Source organism: Uranotaenia lowii, chromosome 2, assembly GCF_029784155.1.
Source record: "Uranotaenia lowii strain MFRU-FL chromosome 2, ASM2978415v1, whole genome shotgun sequence".
Taxonomy (NCBI): domain Eukaryota; kingdom Metazoa; phylum Arthropoda; class Insecta; order Diptera; family Culicidae; genus Uranotaenia; species Uranotaenia lowii.
This window is the reverse complement of record NC_073692.1, coordinates 68426394-68453433: the sequence shown is the minus strand read 5'-3', so window position 1 is coordinate 68453433 and position 27040 is coordinate 68426394. Positions and strand designations below refer to the sequence as shown.

General features: G+C 36.7%; 1 protein-coding gene across 1 annotated transcript; it reads left to right on the top strand.

Annotated features, from left to right (window-relative positions):
* The first annotated feature begins 4743 nt into the window (after positions 1–4743).
* On the top strand, positions 4744–27040 carry LOC129747575 (tektin-2-like). The gene is made up of 3 exons (XM_055741857.1): positions 4744–5684; positions 5753–5975; positions 26163–27040. Exons 1-3 carry the CDS (start codon positions 5038–5040, stop codon positions 26574–26576), a joined length of 1284 nt encoding a protein of 427 aa, XP_055597832.1. The 5' UTR covers positions 4744–5037; the 3' UTR covers positions 26577–27040.

Sequence of the window (27040 nt, the reverse complement as noted above, 5' to 3'; positions counted from 1 at the left end):
CCAAAAGTTACAAGCTTAGTATCTTTGAGCCACCGAAAGTGTTGTGTTCAATTTAATAGAGTTTTATGATAAGTTCAATATCATTTGATTTATGTCTCTAAGAAAAGCTCAAAAGGTAATCGGGTGTGTACAGGTACGGGTGTGTTAAGAACACGAAAAACACGAAATCGACCATCTTGTGACAGGTAATCGTAATGTTTACAAAAAGGAAGAGGCATCACCAACGAAGGCTGGTAGGCGACCAACTGGCTGCAAAATTTAGCGTTCCGTCTCCACCCTTCCAACACTGATAAACTTTTGGTACCCCTTGACTACATTTTCTCAAACCGCTTACACCCGTAGCTATACTCATCCTGGTCCATAGTACAAATCCGGATGCAGAGATGCAAATGTGCCTGATTTTTTAGGATTTGCCTGATTTTTAGAGGTTCATACTGATAACCTGAAAAGCCTCGTTTTTTTCCCTGATTTTTGGAAATGAGCCTCATTTTGCCTGATTTTTGGTTTTCACAGAAAATTTGTACAGATCTGTTGAAAACTCAGTGCTGGCTTGTCGTTACTCCAATCGTGAACTCAATAACTCCACACTCTGTTGGTTTTAAATCTTTTATCAATGTTTTATTACAGGTTTAAGAAGACTTTGGTGATCTGAACTCGTATTTTTGTGAGATTTTATCTATCGCATCCAGTTTTACTGAAAAGGCGTTAATAACAGTTTTTTGATAAATCAAGTATTGATATCTTTTTATTATTTTTATTTCTTTGTTAAAGACTGCAAAGCGTTTTAACTTATACTTTGAAAAATATCTATAATTCATTTTGGTTTGAAATTTTATTGGAATTTTTTTAACGGAACGGAGAAAAATAAAAATAAAAAAAAATTATAACCTCAAAGTCTAAATTATTGCAGCCTTCGGGAAAATTGGTTATTGCGTAAAAACTTTAATTTTTAAAATTATGTTTTATTCTAAAGTTTTACCGAAAAAGTGCTCAAATTTCTTAAATGAATTTTTCCTTCTTTCAAATGTTATTTGTAAACCAGAGCTGTAAGAAAAAATAAATTGCATATCTGTTTGGGTTGCGTCTAAAATTAAGTTAAAACCAGTATTAAAATTTAAAGCATCTCGGAAAAAATTGAATTTTGTTGCCTTGTGTTATAGCACCTTTATCTGAAAAAAAAATTGACATTTCTTAAGTATATGTGACTTCATAAATTTGTAACCGTACTTGTAAGTTAATTGAAATTCATTCAAACTACAATATTAATTTTAGATATTGCGAAACTCCTTATAAAAAGCAGGTGGTTTAACGGACAAACATATCATGTTTTCGTCCAACAATCAGCCAATTGCACAATGTTCAAAATAATAAGGTTAGGAACGGAATGAATGATTAATTTTTAATTCAAAGGCAGCAACTAAGGCAAATGTACTTTTTATCAAAACAACAAGAGAACAAAAATCACAGACACAACAAGATAACAAAATAACAAGAGAATTAATGACTGGAAAATATGATTATCGTATGCAAACATTGGTTCACATGTCTATAGAAAACCGATTTTTTCTTCATATTTATACAAGTGTTCTTGCGTATCATTAAGCTTAACTTCCGAGAACTACTATGAGAATTTTTGCAAAAGGCTTTGAGTAGTATCTCAAAAATTAAAGTTTGAATAAAACAAGTTCAAAAATGAAATTGTTTAACAACTGCTAAATCACTTAAAGCATATTTGAAAACTTGTCATTTCGTTAGTTAAACGTGTGAAATCTGGTCAATCTTTTATAGGTAAAGTTAATAAAAGCCATGAAATTAAAAAAAATCGCGTTTGAAGGTTGAAGAGACAATGAGCATGTAGCTATTTAAAAAGATATATGGATGGTACAGTGTATCAGTTCCTCAACATTTTACAACGGTGGCCAAAAAAGACACTCAGCTCGATCATTCATATTAGCCTACTTTATCCTGATTTTTGGTTTTAAAGCTCCCTGAATTTAGTTAAAAAATGTTGGCATCCCTGTCCGAATGCAACGTTATTGAATCCGTGTGGAAAACATCTTTCTGATTAAAGGTTTTTTCTCAGATTTCAGCTTTTATCCCCGATGCCATCAAGGCAAGACAGTTAAAAAATGAGGAAAACTGCTTAAAAAACGCGATTCACTAACACTCAGCAAATAGACGTTAGTCACTCGATACAAAGAGAAATCGTACAACATTTCATACTCCTGGCTATTCCGCTCCGCATTTATTTTATTGGTTTCATTTAGTTTAAAATATCCTGAATGTTCTGAATTGCCGCAGAAGTTGACATAGTACAAGGATTTGTAAATATTTTAAAACTGTTTTGTATCAATTATGATCAAAAAAACTTGTTAAAACCGTCAAAATAGAGACTGATCAATGCAACCCTTAAGCATCAAATACTAAACAGAGATGAAATAAGTTTTTATATCAAACTTAAAGAAGTCTAATCAATTTCTACACCCATGTTTAACGTTCATTGGAGTCCTGTTTAAAAATATGAACATGCCACATTCCCATTAACAGAAAAAAAAAATTGAAAAATATTGAAAAAAGTGAACAACTTAGCCCGGATTGGGGTACTTATAATGAAATCTTTTAATTTTTTTTATGATTCTCATAATTTGAAATATGGACTTCTAAATATTCTAATACGATTCGTTTTTTTAGATCTTTGAGCGAAAATTTGTTAAATTATTTAAATTTTTTCGTTCTTTTAGATTTAATTATGTTATTTTAACAGAAGGATTTTGAAAATTTATTGTTAGTTATTTTTTTAAGACAGTTTTGTTTTCATCTGTTTTCTGATATCAATTCTTAAACTGAAATTTCGAAGCTTCCAATATGATTCTGCACCGCTGTTTAAAAATTCAATAACACAATCTGTCATTTTTGTCATTTTTCTCATTTCTGTCATTTCTGTCATTTTTGTCATTTTTGTCATTTTTGTCATTTTTGTCATTTTTGTCATTTTTGTCATTTTTGTCATTTTTGTCATTTTTGTCATTTTTGTCATTTTTGTCATTTTTGTCATTTTTGTCATTTTTGTCATTTTTGTCATTTTTGTCATTTTTGTCATTTTTGTCATTTTTGTCATTTTTGTCATTTTTGTCATTTTTGTCATTTTTGTCATTTTTGTCATTTTTGTCATTTTTGTCATTTTTGTCATTTTTGTCATTTTTGTCATTTTTGTCATTTTTGTCATTTTTGTCATTTTTGTCATTTTTGTCATTTTTGTCATTTTTGTCATTTTTGTCATTTTTGTCATTTTTGTCATTTTTGTCATTTTTGTCATTTTTGTCATTTTTGTCATTTTTGTCATTTTTGTCATTTTTGTCATTTTTGTCATTTTTGTCATTTTTGTCATTTTTGTCATTTTTGTCATTTTTGTCATTTTTGTCATTTTTGTCATTTTTGTCATTTTTGTCATTTTTGTCATTTTTGTCATTTTTGTCATTTTTGTCATTTTTGTCATTTTTGTCATTTTTGTCATTTTTGTCATTTTTGTCATTTTTGTCATTTTTGTCATTTTTGTCATTTTTGTCATTTTTGTCATTTTTGTCATTTTTGTCATTTTTGTCATTTTTGTCATTTTTGTCATTTTTGTCATTTTTGTCATTTTTGTCATTTTTGTCATTTTTGTCATTTTTGTCATTTTTGTCATTTTTGTCATTTTTGTCATTTTTGTCATTTTTGTCATTTTTGTCATTTTTGTCATTTTTGTCATTTTTGTCATTTTTGTCATTTTTGTCATTTTTGTCATTTTTGTCATTTTTGTCATTTTTGTCATTTTTGTCATTTTTGTCATTTTTGTCATTTTTGTCATTTTTGTCATTTTTGTCATTTTTGTCATTTTTGTCATTTTTGTCATTTTTGTCATTTTTGTCATTTTTGTCATTTTTGTCATTTTTGTCATTTTTGTCATTTTTGTCATTTTTGTCATTTTTGTCATTTTTGTCATTTTTGTCATTTTTGTCATTTTTGTCATTTTTGTCATTTTTGTCATTTTTGTCATTTTTGTCATTTTTGTCATTTTTGTCATTTTTGTCATTTTTGTCATTTTTGTCATTTTTGTCATTTTTGTCATTTTTGTCATTTTTGTCATTTTTGTCATTTTTGTCATTTTTGTCATTTTTGTCATTTTTGTCATTTTTGTCATTTTTGTCATTTTTGTCATTTTTGTCATTTTTGTCATTTTTGTCATTTTTGTCATTTTTGTCATTTTTGTCATTTTTGTCATTTTTGTCATTTTTGTCATTTTTGTCATTTTTGTCATTTTTGTCATTTTTGTCATTTTTGTCATTTTTGTCATTTTTGTCATTTTTGTCATTTTTGTCATTTTTGTCATTTTTGTCATTTTTTTCATTTTTGTCATTTTTATAAGGATGATGATAATTAAAATGGACCTTAATTATTTCGTTTTTCTGTTCAGTCTTGGTTTGATTGGATTCGTCTTCATTTTTTCATAGCAAATGTAAAATAGGTAAATCACTAGAGTTTGTTGTTCTTCTATTTTCCTCGTTTCTGAGCTTTGTGACATTTTTGAAATGCCTGAATCTGACTTCTTTATTGTACCCTTCAAAGTTCACTCGTGTATTGCTGAAAGTAGGTAGGAGCTCAACATTTTTTATCCTGCAGGAACTTCCACTAGCGATAGAATGACAAAAATATGCAACCTACATATTCACACAAAGTAAGCGCTGCTCCAGTTCCTAATTTATGCTCATCCATCAGAACCAAATCGACAAAAAATAATAATAACGCAACTTGGAAGTCAGTTTTGGAAATGCATATCAGCATATATTAACAGGCAACTCATTCCACCTGCAATTCAGACCGGTACCAAACAAACAGTTGGCAGTCGGTTTCCAGGACCGGATTCCCGGCAACGGTTCCGGTTACCATTGGAATATCTACCAAACAATCTGCTCCAGAGTGAATCATTCCCGGCATTCAGTGGGAAACAGGACAGGTACCTTCACAGTAACCCGTTAGCACTCGAAGAAGTAAGTAACCATGTCGTCGGAACGTGCCGTGGCCACTTGTGAGAAACCGTTGCAGCATTTGAGCCTTCCTGATTGGCATGCCCGCATGATACAGCTGAAAAGTGTGGCTTACTGTAAAAGGGCGGAAGCATTCGAGCTGAGACACTCTGCCCGGAATCTAAGGAACGAAACCCGGATTCAGACCTTCTGGGACACTTATCATAACAATGATAAGCTATCGGATCGGGTGGCCGAATTGGATCGCTGGAGGGAAACCATGCGGCTGCTGCTCAAGCGAGTCAATGATGAGATCTGTGCCCTGAAGGAGCAAAAATCCCACACCGAGAGGGATTTGGACGCCTTGATTATGCCCCTGACAGTGGTCACCGATGCCATAAGTATGCGAGATTGTCGCCTCGGATCGGAGTTGACTTACGACGATGGTGATACGGAGCTGAAGAACGAACTCTGTATCGTGGAGAGTAATCAGCGTTTGCTGAGGGATCAAAGTCAGGGCGCCTGGGAACAGTTGAACCGTTTACAGGAAGTGAAATTCAAATTGGAACTGGATTTGACCGATAAGGACGAAGCTCAAGCCATCGATCAGAATCAGTTGGGGGTTAACGAACATTGCTCCAATGTTACTCTGAAGACTGAACCGTTGCGGGTTCCCAGAAAGTAAGTTTCTTCTCTTTTTTTTTCGAACAATCAAATAGGTACTAAATTTTCTTTTTAAAACCACATAGTGCCTGCACCTACAAAAATTGGTTGGAATACTGTGAGGAGTTGGTGGCGTTTGCGGAGAAAAATCTTGCGGATTCGGCTGCGGTAAGAGAATCGCTTTTCGCTACCCGGGAAAAAGCGAAAAACATTCTGAAGGCTCAGCAGGATCGGACGGCTCACACGCTGAGGAAGAGGATTTTCGAAACACAGCGATCCCGGAATGAGTTGGAGTATCAACTGGATAAGGTGAGTTAATAGCTATATGGAATACATACTTAAAAATATGGGTATTGGATGAAAATGACTTTTGTCGTATATGGCGGCGACTCAGAAAAACGATGTTTAGAGGTCGCGCTGGTTCGATTTTTGACAAAAGCCCATTTTTTGACACTTTTTCCTAATAAACCGTCGATCTGGACAAAGTATCAAAAGTGTGTATTATATTTTTATTTTTTTTTATTAATGTACATTTGTTTTGAACTCAAAATTTGTTGAGACTGTTTTGGACCCTAAATTTGAATGTATGTTTTTTATTTCTGAAAAATAATAAGGAGTTTTTGTAAAAAAATATTTACAACCATCAAACTTTGACCTTTTCTTAGCCTAATAATGCAAATTCAAGATGAATAGTTACGAGGTCTTTTTCTTGTAATTTAATACTCATGATTTCAGAGTGACAAATTTCGATAATGTCATTCAATTGTGATTTTTACCATTCAAAATACATTTTTGGTCGATTATGTTACAAAAAAACAGCATTACACTTCTAACAATAAATCTCAGCCTTGACACGATCCCTCTCTTACGCTGAAATGGACACAGCAATCTGTTTATGTATTTTTTTAAACAAAATGATTTTATGCATTTTAATTTAATTCTGCTTGTCGAAATCAGGGTTGTCTGATGGGTTTTTAAATAACATGTATCGGCCTCATGAAAAAATTTGTATTTATCTGTATTTGAACTAAAATTTCTGTTTCTGTTTTCTGGGTTAGGTGTTTGCTTAATTTGAAAGTTGGAAATGTATTTTAATGGTTTTAAGTATGCAAAACGTAAAAACTAAAAAAAAACTATTTATTGAACTTAATCTAGAGTGATAAAAGGTTAGTTGAATACATTTTGAATATGAAAATTAGTGCTTTAGACAGCAATGCAATTTTGTTTAACAAATCGCCAATCTCCCATATTATGTATATGAGATTTTTTTAAATAACTATGTCTGTAAAAATATATCGAATTTACAAAAATAGTGGTCATTGTTGGTAAATGTCCAAGTAAAATCATTGCAATTAGGAATTGTAGGAATCGTGTACTTGCAATCTCAAATTCGAAAATTATTTTTTTTTTCGAAAAATTTGCATTATTAAATTTTAATTTTATTTTAATTTTAAGTAGTGTAAATTTTATCTTTCTACGAAAATTCAATAATCCGACACTTCTTGCTCAGATATTTTAGTTTCAGAAATACAACGCTTCAAAGAATGATATAATTTCTATTTCTGACATCATTAAAAGTCTTTGAATATTAAAATTGAAGATTTTAACTCATTTTCCAACTTTGCTTAAGACTGCTAACGTTTCGATTCATGCCTTAAGAAATATCGAGAATTGAATTTTGTTTATTTGAACTATGTCAAAATTCCCGTTTTTTGCTTAATTTGAAAATAAATAGAAACTTTATTCACCTTTTCTTATCAGAAGTCAATATTACTGTCGGTTGTCAGGAAAGTTGATCATTAAATTAAAACCTAAATTTTAAATATCTTTGTCATGTTGTATAGATTTTCCAAAAAGGGGAAAAATTTATTGAATGAATTTTTAACCTATTTTTAATATTTATATCGAAATCTAGCTGACCCAATAAACTTCGTTTTACCTGTTTCTTAATAAATCGTTAGAAAATATTTAATTCATCCTCAAATCTTTAACTTTTTTGTGCTCGTGAATCAGTTTTCATGAAAATTGGCTAAAAGTTGTTCGAGTTGTGTCCCATTTCTAGTTTATTTTGTATGGGAGCCCTCCTTCCAAAAAAAGTTCTTGAAACTATTATACAAATCATTTTTGGCCCCAAAAACCCTCGGATACCAAATTTCACTTCATTCCGACCGTTTATACGTGATACTGTTTATACGTGATGATGTTACAAATAAAACGCCTCCATTTTTATATATAAGGCTATGATCATTTAGTATCCGGGCACTTTATTTTGGTGATAGCTACGTTAATAGAGCTCGGATATGCAAAAATTTAGTAGTGTTGTGTTGGTTATGAAAAGTACTGTCTTGCCTATTTCTGATAGATTTTTAAGTTTACGTGTGTATGAAATATTTACTATGCAAAAAGACATGATAAAAATAATTTTGCACAAATTTGCTCCTTTTGCGCATTTTGTGCCTCGAAAATTCTTCATTGTTGACTCGAAAGCTCATGAACTGTTGATTTTTTCTGATTTTTTTTTCGTACCAAATGGTTATTAAGTATAAGGAGCCACTCTAGGATCCACACGAAGTTCAAATCAACTATCGGAGTGCAACTCTTGATCTTAAATATGGTGAAAAGTTAATGGTTATTTGAGATAACTGAATGAAGACTCCCTACATAATGCAAAAAATCCATTTCCGGCAGAGGCAAAAAGTTTTCCCTGACTAGTAGACACCAAGTAAATAACTAATAATGATCAGATCCAAAGATCGCAATCTGTGCATCCAGTTTTTACGCAATATGACAGATGTGTTCAGATGGACAAAAAAATTTATGTTAAAACCGGATTTAAGAGATCAATTTCTTCGAGATACCAACTCATGAAAAGGTTCCAACAAGATTCCCATTGCTTTTTCCAGGTGAGTTTGTGTAAAATATCATGATTTTGCAAAGGTTTTGGTTCTGTGGTAAAAATAATAAATCAAAACATGACTGAAAAAAGTGTGCAAAGATAAAAAAGAGATTTTATGAAAAAGTTAGAGTATTTCTTGAAATCATTGATAAATATTTTTTTTTATATTTTTAGTTTAAATGTCATATGTACACCTTCATTTCCTCCATAGAAAGTTTTTCGATCAAATGAATAGTTTTTAAAATACACACGTTTGTAACTGCCCGGATACTAAATGATCATAGCCTTAAGAAAGATTTTTCTGCCCTGAGTCATCGATATATTTCCAATATGATTTTAAATCGTTAGTACATTTAGAACAAACTACGAAAAATGTCGTCTTGAACTTCACATCTATTACATTTATGAAAATGGGCTTCTCATGTATAGTTAGCTAATGCAGAGCAAAGGCGGGAGCAATTCATGGGAGCTTTTCATCAACATGCCCTCTAGCCTAAAATTTCAACACCTATCAAGCTTTCTCCTATTGGCGCACTAATACCTGCCTATCCACCTTTCTTTCAAATTCTATAAAATAAATTCTCTCTAGTTTTCATTCCGCTGCACATGCCATTAAAATTACAATCATTATGAAAATAACTCAAAAACTAAGAAAACCCAAAACTATTATAGAATATTCTGCAAAAACGACACAATGAGATAATAATATGAAAATTGATATTAGCTGCAGTGGTTGTCGAAATGTAACACATATAATTTCAATTTATTTTTACCTGTATTAATCAACTAAAACTTGTTTGAATCAGGGGCGGTCCTAGAGTAGGCTCTTGGGGGGGGTGATTTTCCAATTTTCAAAAATCAGTAAATATAAAGGAACGTTAATATCTGGTGAAAAAACTATCATTTGAGTGAGCGGAAGGAGAAGGGGGAGGTTGCGGGGGGAGGGGGATGGGGGGTTATCCCTTTATAAAACAACCAGCGAATCTATAATAACCACTGCGAAAAAATTGTTGATTATTTTTTATTTGTAGGTATATCTGGTATTTTAAAATTGTCACTTTAAGAGCTCTTTTAAAATTTTCTCGTTATAAATGAATTTTCCCAATGAAAATAATACACACCTTGTTGAGAGATGACACGTAGAAAAAAAAATTCAAGTTATCTTAATTTTTTTTCCTGAGCCTCTTAATATTAGCGATCTGGTATTTTATAATTTATCGGAAGTATTTTACTTTTCACCGATAAGCCCGATAAACAAATTAACAAACATAACTAACAGGCATTGAATTCTTCATTGGGGTATTTTACTGAATCGTGATTTTGAAATTTAGTATTATAATTTTCAAATTTGGAAACACAATATATAAAATCAAGACTTGAAATATAAATTATGCTCTTGAATTTAAAGTTTTCATTCAAAATTTTCAATTTTAATTGTATAACAACAAATAAACTACAAAGAAAATTGATAAATCTTTGTTCACCTTTACATAATTACCAACTTTTGAAACAATATTGAATTATAAAGCAAATTATGAAATGAAGTTTTAATTCTAAATGTTAATATTCTTCTTTAACAGTCTCAATAATTTGCAATTGAAATAGCCAAGTTTTCAGATTAAGAATATCAAACCTTAAGCTAAATTTTAAATTGAAATTTCAATATTATTGTGTAGATGAGCTGAAAGGAGTATCGGTGACATAATTGCTGCAGTTCTTGAAATCCAGGAGTGTTGATTAAAAATCACTAAAAGATCTTCTGACTGTTTTGCTTGATAGAATGCCTTGTTGCCGAAAAAATAGTGGAATGATAAGGGGATACTTTTAATTTACAAGGGAAAAATTAAAACCGTGGCAAACTGATTTTGAAAGCTTTTTGCGTCTCAAACTCGATTTTTTGTCTTTTTTTTCCTTCTAATTTTCTGGCATTGAGTAATTTTAAAACTGGGCAGTTCAGAGTGAAATCGATCAATGATAATTGATAATTGATAAAATAACTATTTCGGAAAATAGTTACTACAGAATCGATCAAATGGGCAATCGATGGTTTTGCTCAATACAAATCTCCTGGAAGTGACGGTTTATTTCCAGTTTTGCTTCAAAAAGGTTTCGATCATTTCAAACACATATTAAGAAAAATAATGATAAGCAGTTTTGCTCATGGATATATTCCTAAACTTTGGCGGCAGATAGCCGTGAAATTCATCCCTAAAGGGGGACGATCATCATACGACGAAGCCAAAAGCTTTCGTCCTATTAGTCTAAGTTCATTTCTATTAAAAGCACTTGAACGTTTAATTGATCATCATATCAGGCAAGAATGCCTTGTCAAACATCCGCTTAATGCGACACCACATGCATACCAAACAGGAAAATCAACATTAACTCTTCTGCACAACGCAGTACACAATATTGAAAATAGTTTTTCACAGAAAGAATCATGTCTAGGAGCATTTCTAGACATAGAAGGAGCATTTGATAATTTCTCGTTTACATCAATAATGGATGCGGCACTACTTCATGGAGTGCCTAGTGTTATAACTAACTGGATTAGCGCAATGCTAAGTAACAGGAATCTTCATTCGTCTTTAAGACAGGCTTCAATAACAAAAGTTAGCACACGTGGTTGCCCACAGGGAGGTGTACTATCACCTCTTTTGTGGAACCTAGTTGCAGATGGCTTGTTGAGAAAACTCAATGACCGTGGAATACCAACCTATGGATTCGCAGATGATTATCTTTTGCTGGTAAGAGGTTTGTGCACAAGCACATTATTTGATATAATGCAACAAGTTCTGCGCTCTGTTGAACGATGGTGTTCTCATGTAGAACTTTCAGTTAATCCTCTAAAAACTAATATTGTTTTATTTACTAAAAAACGTATCACCCGCGGGGTGCGCCCTCTGCTGTTTTATGGTTCCGAAATCACCGTGTCTGATCAAGTTAAATATTTGGGTGTCATTCTTGACTCCAAATTAAACTGGTCAGATCACATCGAATTCAGAATCAAAAAAGCATGCATGGCCTTCGGACAATGCCGACGTGCAATCGGGAAAAACTGGGGACTCAAACCCAAACATATTCACTGGATTTACTCCACAATAGTAAGACCAATTCTGGCCTATGGGTGTCTAGTGTGGTGGCAGAAAGGAGAAGTTGCAACAGTTCGGACTAAACTAAATCACCTTCAAAGAATGTGTCTCTTAGGGATGTCCGGATCGTTCACAACAACTCCTACTGCAGCACTAGAGGCTCTGTTTTCTATCAAACCTCTACACTTGTTCCTAAAACAGGGAGCCTTCTCATGTGCTTTCCGTCTACAAGCAGTTGGTCTCTGGCTGTCAGGAAATATCGAAAGATCATCGAATCATACAAATGTGTGGCCTGAATTAGTTAGATTAAACAAGTTTAATCTAGCGCCAAACGATTTAACACTCTCGAGTAGTTTTCCCTACATGGGGTTTAAAGTCAAATTTCCTTCTCCTCAAGAATGGTTATCAGGTTTCGTAGAGGACCAAATGTCCTCTCATATTGTATTCTATACTGACGGTTTATTATCAAACGGCCGTGCAGGTGCAGGAATTTACTGTCACGAGTTGAACATAGAACATGCTCAACCTCTAGGAAAATATTGTACAGTCTTTCAGGCTGAGCTATATGCTATTATGTATGGAGTGCAAATTGCACTTCAAAAGAAAATTATGTTCAGAACAATTTATTTCTGTTCAGATAGCCAAGCAGCTATCAAATCACTCAGTGCTTCCAGTTCTAGATCAAAACTGGTAATCGCATGCCGGAAAGCAATCGAAGAACTTGCTGAAGGCAATGGATTAAACCTTCTATGGGTACCCGGACATAAGGGAATTTTTGGAAACGAATGCGCCGACGAACTCGCTAGAGCTGGGTCGTAAAAGGAATTTTACGGACCAGAGCCGGCTGTCCCAATATCACCATGTTGGTTCAGAAACCAAATTCAAACTTGGTCCTCTAACCAGCATGAACGATACTGGGAAGAGTTGGACACTTGTCGTCAAACTAAATTATTTTTAGAAAAACCATCTCCAATCATATCGAGTTACTTATTAACTTTAAATAAATCTCATTGCAGCATCTTGATCAGAGCACTCTCCGGTCATTGTAAACTCAACTATCACATGCACAACATTCAGCGTGCTGAATCTCCAGTATGTGGTAGTTGTGAATCAGATGTGGAAGATCCCTTCCATCTTATATGTAACTGTCCCTCATTTGCCAGAGTACGTTTTCGTACTCTGGGATCTAACGCTTTAAGCGAATCTGAGTTTAAGAAATTAAACTTAAAAAACATTCTATCATTCCTTACCGAATGTAGAAAAGAGCTTTAATGCTAATAATCCCTAGTGGAAAGGCTTTATGCCATCTTAAATAGATTGAATTTATTTCTTCCTTTTATAGGTTTTTCAGGTTTCTCAGGTAAATGATGAAATCTTGGATAAAAAAAAGGCTAGGCACAATTTTCCCGTATGTTTGGATAACGTGCCGCTATTAAGCCTACCCCCATTCTGATACCTGATACCTGAATTTTAAAACTGGGCAGTTCAGAGTGAAATCGATCAATGATAATTGACGAAGAAACTAACCTGAACAACAAAAAATATGTTAAATTTTTACATTATCCTTTATTCATTCAACGATGCAGGTCAGACGGAAGAATGCTAAAAAGTAACAAATTCCCGGAAAAAAACAATACAGATTTCGTCTAGATAATCTTCGTATTTTACAAAATGCTTACTTCTATAATTTTTTCTCATGGTAAATTACTCACAGTCTTTATGAAATTAAGTTAATATCTTTTTTTCTAATTTTTTTTTTGATATTTTACACTTTTGCTAAAAAGTGCAAAAATTTCTCCAATGACCCTTGTATTTTCAAAATTTATACAGGAAAAAAGAGCTGATAAAATAATTAAAATTTGCATTTAGAGCTCCTAAATAAGTTGAAATCAGTTTTCAAATTCTTTGCACTTCGGAAAATGTAAATTTAGTTTTCTTGTATTAAAGTTTTGAATGCAGATTTTGGGTTCTAGAGATGAATTTGAATCTCTATCTCCAACACCAATTTCTGAAAAGCTGATATAAATACTTTTTTGTTCCTTGTTGGCACTAAAAACTCATAGGAAACGCACAAGTCATAAAACGTAATCTCTTTCTTCGATTTATTGTTGCTGAAATCTCTTGAGAAGATTTTTTAAAATTTAAACTCTTACTATGAATATTTTATATTCGATTTCTGTTTAGCAGTACTAGTATTTTTTTCATAGTCATCCATAATATGAATGTTTGATTTGATACATTTCAAACAGAATTAAATAAAATCAGATCTAAAATTTAAATTTTTGTTTTTGAATTTCATAATTTTAAGTTTATAATTCATATCTGAATGGTGGATTAATTGAAGGTGAAAAATTCTCGCGAAAGAGAATCTTTACTGTGATTCAGAACTTGATTTTTTTATTTTGCAATTGAAGGCAATAAATGTATGATGAAACCAGAACAAATATTTCAAGTATTTCAGTGTTATAACCATTTTCACCCCCCTATATGACTTTTCCAAATTTTTCATTTCATTAAATTCAAAACAAAAACAAAAATTCAGAAGCTGTAAATTTGAAGCAAATACTAAAATTTGTTGCGATTTGCTCGAGTTAATTGAGGCATATGAGAGAAATTAGTGACAATTTAAAAAAAAAGTTGTCCCTGCATTTTATCTATAGCAAATTCCAAATCAACAGTCAACAACAAACTTTTGTTGAGTAACTTATCAACCAAAATTATTTGGTATAATTCAGTCCAGGGAATCATAAGTTACAGCTGCTTGAGTTTGGTGGACCGACTTTTTTCAATATTGAGCCTTTTAAGTGGTAAATTAAATTTTTTTGAATAATCACCCCCACGGAGTGGAAAAATTTTAAATTTGGAAAGCACATCTACTAAGAAAAGTTCCAACTTTTTATAGAAATTAGAGCTTTTGTGGGTATTTTGTAACGGATTTTTGCCGCTTGGGGGGGGTGATCACCCCGATCACCCCCCCCCCCATAGGACCGCGCCTGGTTTGAATAAGTGGGCTTACTTATAAAAATGAGCTGCATACCGTATAATAATTTCAATTTATTTCAAAATTATACAGTGTCCTTTTTTCAAACCCAGACAATCAAAAATATACTATATTCAGTTGAATGTTGTATACTTTATGGGTTTTAATTGAAATCCTAACGATGTAAACTCAATTAAATCTATAATTCTTCTAATCATATCAATTAAAATAAATCTAAAATTCTCTGTATGATTCTCAATCTATTTTCTTTTCAAAACTCTCATAAAGTGACAATCTTAAATACCACTTTACTGCTTCTACTCGCATAACACGGCAAACATAGGGCTTCAATTTAAAACAAGATAAAAATTGTTCTACAAATTTCTAAAAAAAATATCAACTTGTCACTGTCCTGTCCAATATGAAATGTACCCGTATAGCAGTCCCATATGTGAAATATCACGGATGTCGTATTTTTACTATGTTTTTTTCGATGAAATAACTTAAATTAATGGTTTGAAGTCATTCGAAGAAGATTCAACTCACTTGATGTCGAATTATGCATACTAGTTTTAGAAGGTAAGCTAAAAATAAGGAATGTTATCCTGTGAGAAAAACTATGAAATTCAAGTGAAAATCATAATAAGATTTCATTTACAATGTGGAATTCACGATATTTTTTCCAAAAGTATGTTTCTATTTCTGATAACCTGCATTAAGAAGTTCAAAAATGATCAACCTGAAGTCATTGAATATTTTTTGTAATATTTTTTTTCTTTTCTTTCACCACACTCCCCCACACCAAAAAGCTCGATTTGAGCTCCCTGATAATGGACGCTAACTGTTCTCAGGAAGTGTGGCAGCGAAACCAAAAAAAACTATATACTTCATTCAATACTGATGTTATGAAATCGCTTGTAACTGAAAATTATCACATCTTCGTTGCTGATGGAAAGAATGAGAGAATTATGAGGTATCAAAGAACGAAAGAACATAACCGCAAATATTGTGAATTTTTCAAAAAAGATACGACGGCTCACCGGCAGGACTTGAACCTGCAATCTCCGCGTCAGTATTTGTATTTATTTATTCTTGTAACATAAGATAAAATCTTTTTTATACGTTACAATTAGGGTTTGTTTTGATTTCCATTTCTACTAACTGACGTTCTTTGATACCTCATGTTTCTCTAATTCTATCCATCACCTACGAAAAAGTTTCAAGAATGCTGAGAACTTTCAAAGCGATTATTGAATGCGAGGAAATGTAATGACGGAATATAACAATATTTGTTTAAAATGATTCTCATTGGAAGAATATTCGTTTTAAGAGATCTATTGTTGATCTTATGAAAAAACTTTAGATTTAAAAGAATTATTTAAATATAAAAAAAATAAACTAAGAACACGACTTAAACTACATAATTTAAATTAAATTTATTGCTATGTAAAGTTAAAAAAAGGACTGAAATAAGTGGTTGGTTGATCATCGGTTTCGGTTATCTTTGTAGTAATGCGAAAGTTTGGTCTTTAAATATTTCTGTTGGAACTGTTTTTAATTTCTTCAGAAAGGCTGTTGAATTTTGTTGGACCAATGAAAGAAATTCATCGTTGGCCAAAACTAGTTGAACTTGTACTGCGCGTAAAATGGTGACAAGTATTGTGATATCGCAAACCCGCATTAAATCTTCAGTAATGATTATTGTTTGAAAAGTTTAAGTTACCCAAGTAACCATAAGCACTAAAACATAGCCCTTAATCAACACTATATCCTTGTTGCGTGAGCGACAGACAGAGGAATAGAATTTTCCGATTTGTTAAAACGACCTTTATTTGACAATATCTTGTTTTATTCGGTGGCGTTAATAAATTCCTTCAGAGAAAATTACAAAGAAAATTCTTAAATAAATTGCCACATAGTTCATGATTTCGTTTGGTTCGAATCGTTTTTATAGTTAAGTGAAATAAAATTACTTACGTTTAGTTTCCTTCTGCCTAATCTGTGCTCGCAACTTTGGTAGCACGTGTTTCGTATGCTTTCGTGCAGCACGTGAGCTGGGAAGGTTAGTTTAGGTTAGGTAACAATATTTCTATGCTACTGTATAAATTTACCTGATTGGTAGTACATATGATAATTATGTTCTAACTAATGTTTCTACCACTCACAACTGCTTGTAGCTACTATTTTACTAAATTAGGAAAAATAAGGAATTTACTAGTAATATTCGTTAAAACGATTCACAATTTTACCTCGGCACACAATTCACTACCACACTTGCTCTTCTTCTGATTTTTCGTTTCTAAAGACCTGTGGTTACTTTGATCACATTTCGTGATTCAAATTCTAAGTGACGGCAAGTGGCAAGGTGGCTATTAGTGAAAGGTGCTTCACTCCGGACGGTTGTGACACTCCCCCTCGGTACGTCACTGTCCCTGTGGCTTACCTCCTGTTGCACCGACATCTAACACGGCAACCTTGGTAGCAGGTCTCTCTAGAAGCCCCTTTACTGTCTGAACAGTAACACGACGAACCTGACCATCATGCGCCGGAACAGCTTTGACCACACGTCCTCTTGGCCAGCAATTCCTTGGCAGGTTATTGTCGACGACCATCACCAAGTCTCCTTCCTGAATGGGCTTCACGGGTTGAAACCACTTGGTCCTTCGCGTCAGCGTGGGCAGATATTCATTCACCCACTTCTTCCAGAAAAGATCAGCGTATTGTTGTGCCATCGTCCACGATCGTTTCAGAGTAATCGGTGTATTGTCGAAAACGATCGGGGGCTTACTACCATTCGAAGAACCCAACAAAAAATGGTTAGGTGTTAAGGGGGCTCAGTGTCGTTGTCTATCGGTATGTCTGTCAATGGTCTAGAATAAACTATCATTTCAATTTCCATCAACATTGATCGTAAAATTTCGTCTGAAGGTAAACGTGGGGGGTCGAAGTCGTTCATGGTCTTCTTGACTGACTGAATTAAACGCTCCCTACAGCCACCGAAATCTGGGGCAGCCGGAGGATTGAACGTCCACTTAGTATCTGGGCTGACGAATTCTTCTTTCAGACGTTCTTCGTCGATCTTCGCCAGTGCTTCACGAAGCTCCCTCGATGCGCCGATGAAATTGGTTCCACGGTCACTGATGATCTCCAAAGGCGGACCTCTTCTCGCGATGAAATTGCGCAGAGCTAAGATGCAGGAATCCGTAGACAGGGAATGTGCGATCTCGATATGTATGCCTCTGGTGGTCATGCAGGTGAAAAAAACTCCCCATCGTTTCTCGGTACGCCTGCCAACTAGCACGGTCATTGGTCCAAAATAGTCTATTCCAGTGTACGAGAAGGGTCGCTGGTAGGCTGCCAGTCGGGCTGTTGGAAGACTACCCATAGCTGGAGGCTTTGGACTAGCTTGACGGATTTTACACCTTAGACAGTTCCTTCTAACACGATCAAGTTCGGAGCGGAGGCGAGGAATATTGTACTTAAGTCGAATCTCATTCAATGCGGTTTGATGATTCTGATGGTGGTACTTAGCGTGGTAGTCAGCGATCAACAGGTTGGTTACGTGATGTTGCCTCGGGAGTATAACTGGGTTTTTCGTGGCCTCGTCCGCCCATTCGCAGGCGCCAATACGTCCTTGCATTCGTAGAACACCGTGCTCATCGATGACTGGATTTAGTTTGTAGAGAGCACTGGATTTCGGCAACGTACGTTCCCAGGGTGAAGCTCCTTGTACTCGACTGCGTATCAATCGAACTTCGTCCGAGTAAGCCTGCTGCTGAACACATCGGTAGATTGTGTTCTCAGCTAACTTCAACTCCTCCTGTGTCAGAGCGCCTCTCACTAGGGTGGTTTTTCTAACGGTGTTCTGGAAGTTTATGAAATAACGGTGTAAGTATCCGACCGATCGCAAAAGTCGTTGCCATTTCGAAAAACGTTCGAAAGAGATGATCAGTGGTTTGATTCCTTGGTGGTGGAGAACGCTAGCACGGATCTCTTCCATCGTCGTTCCTTGATCTCCAGCGTCGCCAGGCCACGAATCTTCGGGTTCTAGTAAGAAGTCTGGTCCTCGGAACCAACGACTGCTCGGCTGAAAGTTCGGCAATCTTTGCCACTTCGTTCCTTCATCCGCTACGTTCTGCTTAGTTGGAAGCCATCTCCATTCTCCTACTTGTGTGGTATCAAGAAGTTCGCTGACTCTAAACGCAACAAATTGGCTGTATCGTCGATGATCAGACCGTAACCAGCACACTACGTCACGGGAATCAGTCCAGAAAACGCGTCGTGTAATCTTCATTCTGTGTGACTTGACGATGCTATCGGCAAGGCGTGCTCCAACTACTGCGGCCTGCAACTCAAGACGAGGAATAGAGAGGAACTTCAACGGGGCTACACGGGTCTTTGATCCAATCAGCGCACATTCCGCCTTATCTCCTTCTTGGAATTTAAAGTAGGCAACGGCAGCTATTCCACTTTCACTGGCATCGCAGAAAACATGCAACTCCACACTGTTGGTTGACTCGATGGACGTCACAGTTCGGTAGCAGCGTGGTATAGTAACTTGACGAACATTCGGCAGCGCTTCAATCCATGTCAACCACTTTTCGGTCAACCTCGACTCGATCTCATCGTCCCAACCGGTTCCGGAACGCCAAATCTCTTGGAGCAGGATTTTCAAATAAATGAGAAAATTGCCGATGAGTCCCATAGGGTCGTATACAGTCATCAAAGTTCGCAAGACTTCACGTTTCGTTGGCATTCTTGCTCCGGAAAGTAGTTCTGCATCGTGCTTCGGCGATAACTTGAACGTGAACGTATCAGTAGTTGTGTCCCACCACATTCCGAGGACTTTCTCCGTTGACATCTCCGGACAGAAGCTCATGTTTTTCTCCACGGTAGGTTTTTCGTGTAAGTTTTCGATAACGTAACTTGAGTTAGAATGCCAGTTTCTTATCTCGAACCCTCCTTGCGCGTGAATCCATCGAACTTCTTCAGCTAATTTCGTCGCATCTTCTTCGGTTTCTACGCTTGCCAACATGTCATCCACGTAATGCTCGTACTTAACACACTGAACTGCCCTAGGGTATTGTTCCTCGAATCTGTCAGCATTCCGGTTCTTGACGTAATGTGCACTGCTTGGAGAACATGCCGCTCCGAAAGTCATCACTGTTACCACGTACACCTCTGGATCTTCAACTGCAGCTGTATTGGGCCACAATATCATCTGGCTTCGCTGGTCCTGCTGTTTCATCTTTACTTGAAAGAACATCTCTCGGATGTCTCCCACGACGGCTATGCGAAATTCACGAAACTTGAAGAGGACAGTTAACAGGGATACTAACTGATCAGGTCCCGTAAGAAGGAACGAGTTTAACGATACTCCGTTGACTTTCGCTGCTGCGTCGAACACGATACGCATCTTACCGGGCTTGTTCGGATTCGTAACAGGAAATATCGGCAAATACCAGTCGTTTGGATGCTTCTCCGCTTTTTCCTGGATCGATAGTCTCCGAATATAACCTTTCTCCTCGTATTCGGACATCTTTGCTGACATCGCCGCTGCTAATTCAGGCTCTCGTTTTAGTCGTTTTTCTAGACAGGCTAGACGCTTCAGAGCCATTCCTTTACTGTTCGGCAACCTTGGTTGATCGTATCGCCACAACAATCCAGTCTCGTAACGTTTTCCAATTAGACGTGTTTCGGTAGACAGAATCTTCAATGCTCTTTCTTCGTCCTTAGAGAGAAGTGACCTCGAAGATCCATAGATTCCCATCGACTCGATTGAGAAGTACTCCTTCAGGGCTTCATGAACATCTTTCTCGCTATCTTTGTTACCGGGCAAATGTGGAAGCTATGGTAACCACTATAGTCTGACTCGTTAACACCAAACTCCGCTGTACAGGGACCATACAATATCCAACCAAGTCTTGTCTTGGATGCCATCGGCTCGTTCTCATCTCCTTCAAGGCTTCTTAAAGAGCTTCCCAGGCGACAGTTGTTCATCCCTATAAGGATTCGTGGAGAAGCTCCTTCGTAGGACCGTAGGGGTAACCCATCAAGATAACCGTACTTCGTCACCATTTGCGGAACTGAAACTGACTGCTTCGGTAGAGAAAGGTCCTTGACCGTATGAACCTCCGACAATTCGAACACTTCACTTGCTTCGGTTGTTCCGGAAATCTTCAAAGCTAGCACAACCGACTCCTTTTCTTCCCGACTTTGGCCTCCAGTCCAGTCAAGACACAATGGATAAGGGGTGCCATTCAGACCAAGTTCTTTCAGTAGACCGTGCTCCATTAAAGTTGCAGATGATCCATCGTCGAGGAACGCAAAGGTGTTCACTTGCTTTCCTTTTCCGTAGATTGTCACAGGCACATACCGAAACAGAACTCTCCGAGTAGCCTTTGAATGCGTGTTGCAACTCTGCGTTGTAGAATTTGAAGACGAGTTATCGTTGCTAGACTTTGTTGACTCAGATGCCGCTGGCTTGCTGTAGCGCTTATCGTCATGGAGTAGCTTATTGTGCTTGAACGTGCAACCGTTTCTTCCGCATGGTTCTTTCACCTTACAAGCACCAAAATGCTTCCGCAGACACTTCCTGCACAAATTCTGCTCTTTGATGATCGTCCAACGAGACCCGATGTCCAATTTAAAGAATTTCCGGCACTGTTCAAGACCACTGCATTCACCTGAACACGCGACGCAACCTTTCGCCTTCGAAACAGTAACCGAACGTTCTTTTACAGGATTCTCAAAACCTCCACTGGCTTCCGAATGCACGTTAATAAAATTCTCATTCTTTCTTTCACGCTTTTCAATTTTAGGTGGATTAATCGATGGCAACGTTATGGTGCTCGCCGCTGTGGCCACTTTTCCTAACCAATCGCTGAATTCCCAAAGAGTAACTCTCGCCAGTCCTTGTCGATAGAATGCCCAGTTCATTCGTATGGATGTCGGCAGTTTACTTATTAGTTCCTGGAGGAGAGCTACGTCGAACATATACTCGTCGAGACCTGAAGCTGAAATGGCTGCACAGACGTTTTGGACAGCCACGCCGAAGTCGATGACTGTCTGTAACTTATCCTCCTTCGGTGCTGGCATTTCTCGGATTTTGCGTATGAACGTGTAGACGATAGCTTCGGGCCTTCCAAAAAGAGTTCTCAGAGTTTCGATCACACCTGCCAAATTTTGAGGATGCAACAAACGGCATCGTACCGCTTCCAAAGCCTTGCCTTTCAAACTTCGCTGGAGCCGCAGCATATTTTCCTCGTCGCTGAACCCGCATATTCGACTTGAACTCTCGAAGCTCGCAATGAAAAGAGGCCACTCTTCTGGATTTCCGGTGAACACGGGAAGCTCCTTATTCAAAACGTGGCGCGCTGAAATCTGATTCTGGCTCAACATGGGGTATCCACCAAAACCACCGGCACTCCTGGCTTGAGGATGAAATCCAATTCCGAAACTATTCGCACCGAAAGAACCGCCATAGTTTGACTCGAACGCCGTTGCTTGAGGATGCGGTCTTGCACCACCACCAATCGTACCACTGAAGCTGCTGACATTCGGCTGGAATGTTGTTGGTTGTGAATTCACACCGGCACCACCGCCAGTCGCACTTCCGTCGATTACTGATTGCGGATTCAAAAGTTGACGACGCTCCTCCAAATGCTTTCTCTCCAAAGCTTGTTTGTCCTCCAGTAACTTTAGCTCATGCGCGAGCACATCGTAGCCGTGGCTTGACTCAGCTACACTCACCTGTGGCAGTGGATTTGTCGTCGAGCTTGCTGTAGGACCAACTCCTATTTGCCATGGCAACGGTTGATTTCTGCTAACGTCATAAAACGCTTCATCTCTGGTGACTTGTTGATAGGCTGATGCGTTCGCCGCAGATGCGCACCCTAGGGGCCATACAGATGACGGACTACGAACAGCTCCTCTTATCGATCCAGCGTTGGCCATTTGCGATGTTTGTTCTACCCTGGAACCCGCTGCTGATCCACCACATGGCCTCGAAGAAACTTGGTCCATCACTCTACGCTCCGCATCCTTCAACCTTTTTTCATACATGTTTCGCTGATCGTTGAGCTCCTTCGCCTGTTGCTCTTCCTTTTCGCGCATCATTCGGTCGAACATCTCCTGCATGACCGATAACTGCTTTGACAGTTGCTGCTGCACATATTCCTCCAGCCTCGAATCCGTTGGCATGAGCCCCGACTTTGGTATCGCTCCGGTGTTGTTAGTTGGTGTTGATGTGCCGGCTGGGACTTGATTAGCTGCGACAAGACATTTTTCACAGTTCCACTCCCGATCCTGAACACTTGAATCCTCCTTTACACACGCGAAGTGAAACCACAGTTCACATGAATCGCATGCTACCATGCGACTATCGTCCGGCTGACGGCACACAGTACAGCTCACTTCCACAGTTCCCCGCTTGTTGGACATACCGACAGAATGAGCCCCCGATCGTAAACGAATTTATTAAAAATTGTTGCGTGAGCGACAGACAGAGGAATAGAATTTTCCGATTTGTTAAAACGACCTTTATTCAACGATTCAACAATATGTATGTTTATTCGGTGGCGTTAATAAATTCCTTCAGAGAAAATTACAAAGAAAATTCCTACATTAATTGCCACATAGTTCATGATTTCTTTTGGTTCTCTCGTTTTTATAGTTAAGTGAAATAAATGACTTACGTTTAGTTTCCTTCTGCCTAATCTGTGCTCGCAACTTTGGTAGCACGTGTTTCGTATGCTTTCGTGCTGCACGTGAGCTGGGAAGATTAGTTTAGGTTAGGTTACAATATTTCTATGCTACTGTATAAATTTACCTGATTGGTAGTACATATGATAATTATGTTCTAACTAATGTTTCTACCACTCACAACTGCTTGTAGCTACTATCTTACTAAATTAGGAAAAATAAGGAATTTACTAGTAATATTCGTTAAAACGATTCACAATTTTACCTCGGCACACAATTCACTACCACACTTGCTCTGCTTCTGATTTTTCGTTTCTAAAGACCTGTGGTTACTTTGATCACATTTCGTGATTCAAATTCTAAGTGACGGCAAGTGGCAAGGTGGCTATTAGTGAAAGGTGCTTCACTCCGGACGGTTGTGACAATCCTCATATATAACTATGCATTAGTGCTTGTTTTGCTCTATATCCGTATATAATGCAGATTTAATGCTAAAAAGGCGAAAAAGCGGGCTGATTAAATGCTATCTCATCATAGCCTTTAATAAGCATTACAAATGCTGAATTAGTGCACCATCAAAACGTCATTTTTCGCAAGCCGTATAAAAGCATTAACAATGCATACTTAGAACACTTTTTGTTTACTTAATTATTATTTTTTTAATAATTAAAATGACGAAAATAATTAATTATAATCTACAACATCAATCTACATGCTGAATGGAGAATTATGCCTGCTTAATGAATTCTTCTATGAAATAAGAAGTGAATATAATTGACATATGGATTACATTTGATGAGTCTCGAACCGAGGATCCCGCAGCAGCCTTTATCTTTCCTTGCGCTTTTACCATTTCGACCACTCTTGATGCTGACAAGGTGGGTGAAAAAACCCCTTTTTCAAGTACTGTCCGGGTCACACCACTCTTAATGCTTGTTAACTTTGTAGAGTAGCTCTATATGTGCATATAGTGCTATCATTAGTGCTAATTGTCTTTATTGCTTCTATGCATTAATAATGCTTATATAAAACTAAAAAGCACTATGAATGTTGATATAATGCCAACTTGCATTAGAAATGTTGATTTCATGCTAACTTGCATTACAAATGTTGATTTAATGCTGATTCAGGGTTTTGGCTTAATGCTTATGGTTACTTGGGTATTACAAACATAGGTTATAGTTTGTGGATCACTAAGTATGGAGAGAGGTAATATATTGTGAGAACGATTAGAATAAATTAAATTGGTGGGATAGAGGAAAGCACTACGATTTTGAAGGGTTTGTAGACGAGAAACAAGGGATAACGGTGCTCTGCCCCAAACAGCTTTTAAATAGTATAAACGGGAGTGTACAAAAGCAAAATAAAATTAAGTAACCCTCCCTAAAACTCCGCTCAGGGATGACATTTTTTGATAGTTGATCAATGTGGCAGAACCATGACAGAGTTTCGTCTAAAATTATTTCTAGATACTTGAAGTTGTTAACCCTATCTATAGTTGTACTGGAAAGATTGAGATAGTAATTAAGTTCATTTTTTTCCTTGGACAGTGAAAAATTATGTTTTTCGTTTTAGCTAGATTAAGGTTCAGGAGGTTAGTTGAAAAATATTTGTGATAGAGTTTTGAATCTTCTCATTATAACAGAATTAGGTTAAAATAAGGCTGTATCATCAGCAAATAGACGAGGCTTACCACGCAGCGGTTATTTGCTGAAATCATTGATGTATAGTAAAACTGCAAAGGTCCCATATTGCTGCCTAGTGGGTCACCTTGAAGCTGCGTATAAGATTGTTGGCTACCCAGACAACCAGAAGTCGTATTTTATTTTACTGATATATCGTATAGAATGTTATTTAAAAATGATCTTCCGTGTATAATTTAAATTGACATTTTCCCATAATTTTGAATCTGGCGTATTACTCAGAATATTTTAGTTGTAGGATTTTTACAATTTCTTTTGCAAAGGTCTACTTTTTTGGAAATGTGGTTTACTTACAAGATGAGAGCAAAGAGTTAAAGGTGGAAATAATATTACGAACACAGCAGTCTGCATCATCTACGACACTCATTCACCTTAAGAAGTTTCCAAATCTCTCATTGAGTTGGAAGTAATTTGTTATAGTTTTTTTTAAAGTATTTTTAATCAACAACTTATTTTGAAGAATGAAATTTGCACCACTTTAAAGATTTAACTTACCTCAACTCGAATCTCAGCTACACCAACTGCACACCAACAACAACGAAGCTGGAATCAAACCTCAAAAAATCTACTCGCGAAAATTTACAGACGATTGCGCATCAGCGGCACTCCGGATTGATTTGTTTATTATTTTGACGTTTGACGCTGCATGGTGGGTTTGATGTATATCAATATGTCCAAAATTAGGAATACTAACATGTACAGTGTTTAAAAACACTTAAAATCTAGGTTTTCTAGTGAAACTCCGAGAGTGAGGGTCTTATCTTCGGTGCTGGACTTACCCCCAGTTCCCCTACGTCTTGTACGTCCCGATCGAATGCTACTTGTTGAGCTGTTCCATCCGAAATTTTACCACTTTTTATCATTAACGGTTGTTGAATACCAAAACAGAAACCACAAGATCTCTACACAGTTTGACTCATGTTGACGAGAGAGATTACATCGAGGAGCATTTCCAAATAGTTTTCTGGAGCAATCATGATTTGTCATTTTGCATTGATTGGTTATTCAGAATGCCCTCATAACACCAATCTATCGATAAATTACGGATAGCAACCTACCCCAATAAATTAATTCGACGAACAATCATTTCGTGTTTACTTAATTTTTTCTTTATTTTCACAGATGAAGGAAGAAATGGGAAAGTGTTCGACCGAGATCGACACCCTGGAGCAGGCCTGCAACGACGCTATGGAATCGCTGAAAGTGAACGAAACTCGGCTGGAAAATCGTGCCCAACGGTCCGGAATGGAGCTCTGCATTGACGAATCCTTTCACGGGCTGAGCAGCGAGCAGCACCAGCTCGAAGCCACGATCAAGATCCTCCGGGAGAAGATAAGCGCCACTCGGACAATGTACAACGGCCTACACGAGCTGTCCAAGAAGATCGATACCGATTTGCAGAACAAACAGCACTCGCTCATGACGGACATCCGGTCGTTGGATTTGCGGGCCCGTCTCGCATCCTCCGAAAAGCCAACGCAAACCGAACGGAATATTCAGCTGAGCCATTTGGACCAGGAAATACCGAAAACATAAATCAAACGCTCACTCACCCAAATCGAGAGACAGAGAGAGAGAGAGTTAGAGGCGCGGAGGGAAATCGATACCATTTATACATTTCATCGCTTCAATTTCGCACCTTCACCATTCACGAGCATAGCATGTCTCCAGTAATGCCCGAACAGGTTCACACTTGTTCTTCTCGGGGCGGACATACAAAAAAAAACAAATTTTTGCACTCACCTGCACCGTTTCAACTTAGGCCTGCCGGATTAAGTGAGGCACCATTAGTGAAGATCAGCACGAATCAGCGAAAATCGCTCCAAAATGAACAGGAAATTTAGCTTCAATGATGTGTGCCGATCAAGATGCGAATTTGATTGACTTTTTAGCACCATATAAATATGCGATCGATCTGGACTTGGAGCCGTGAACGATATTAAGCATCGAATGAAATTATCTGAATTCCGAAAACAAATTGATTTGCAAGTTTAAATCTA

Bases quoted from the DNA above. Each gene is read 5' to 3' on its own strand.
- LOC129747575 (XM_055741857.1), top strand. From the start codon at position 5,038: ATGTCGTCGGAACGTGCCGTGGCCACTTGTGAGAAACCGTTGCAGCAT. The intron at 5,685-5,752 runs GTAAGTTTCTTC...AAAACCACATAG, and splicing joins CCGTTGCGGGTTCCCAGAAA to TGCCTGCACCTACAAAAATT. The intron at 5,976-26,162 runs GTGAGTTAATAG...TTATTTTCACAG, and splicing joins TGGAGTATCAACTGGATAAG to ATGAAGGAAGAAATGGGAAA.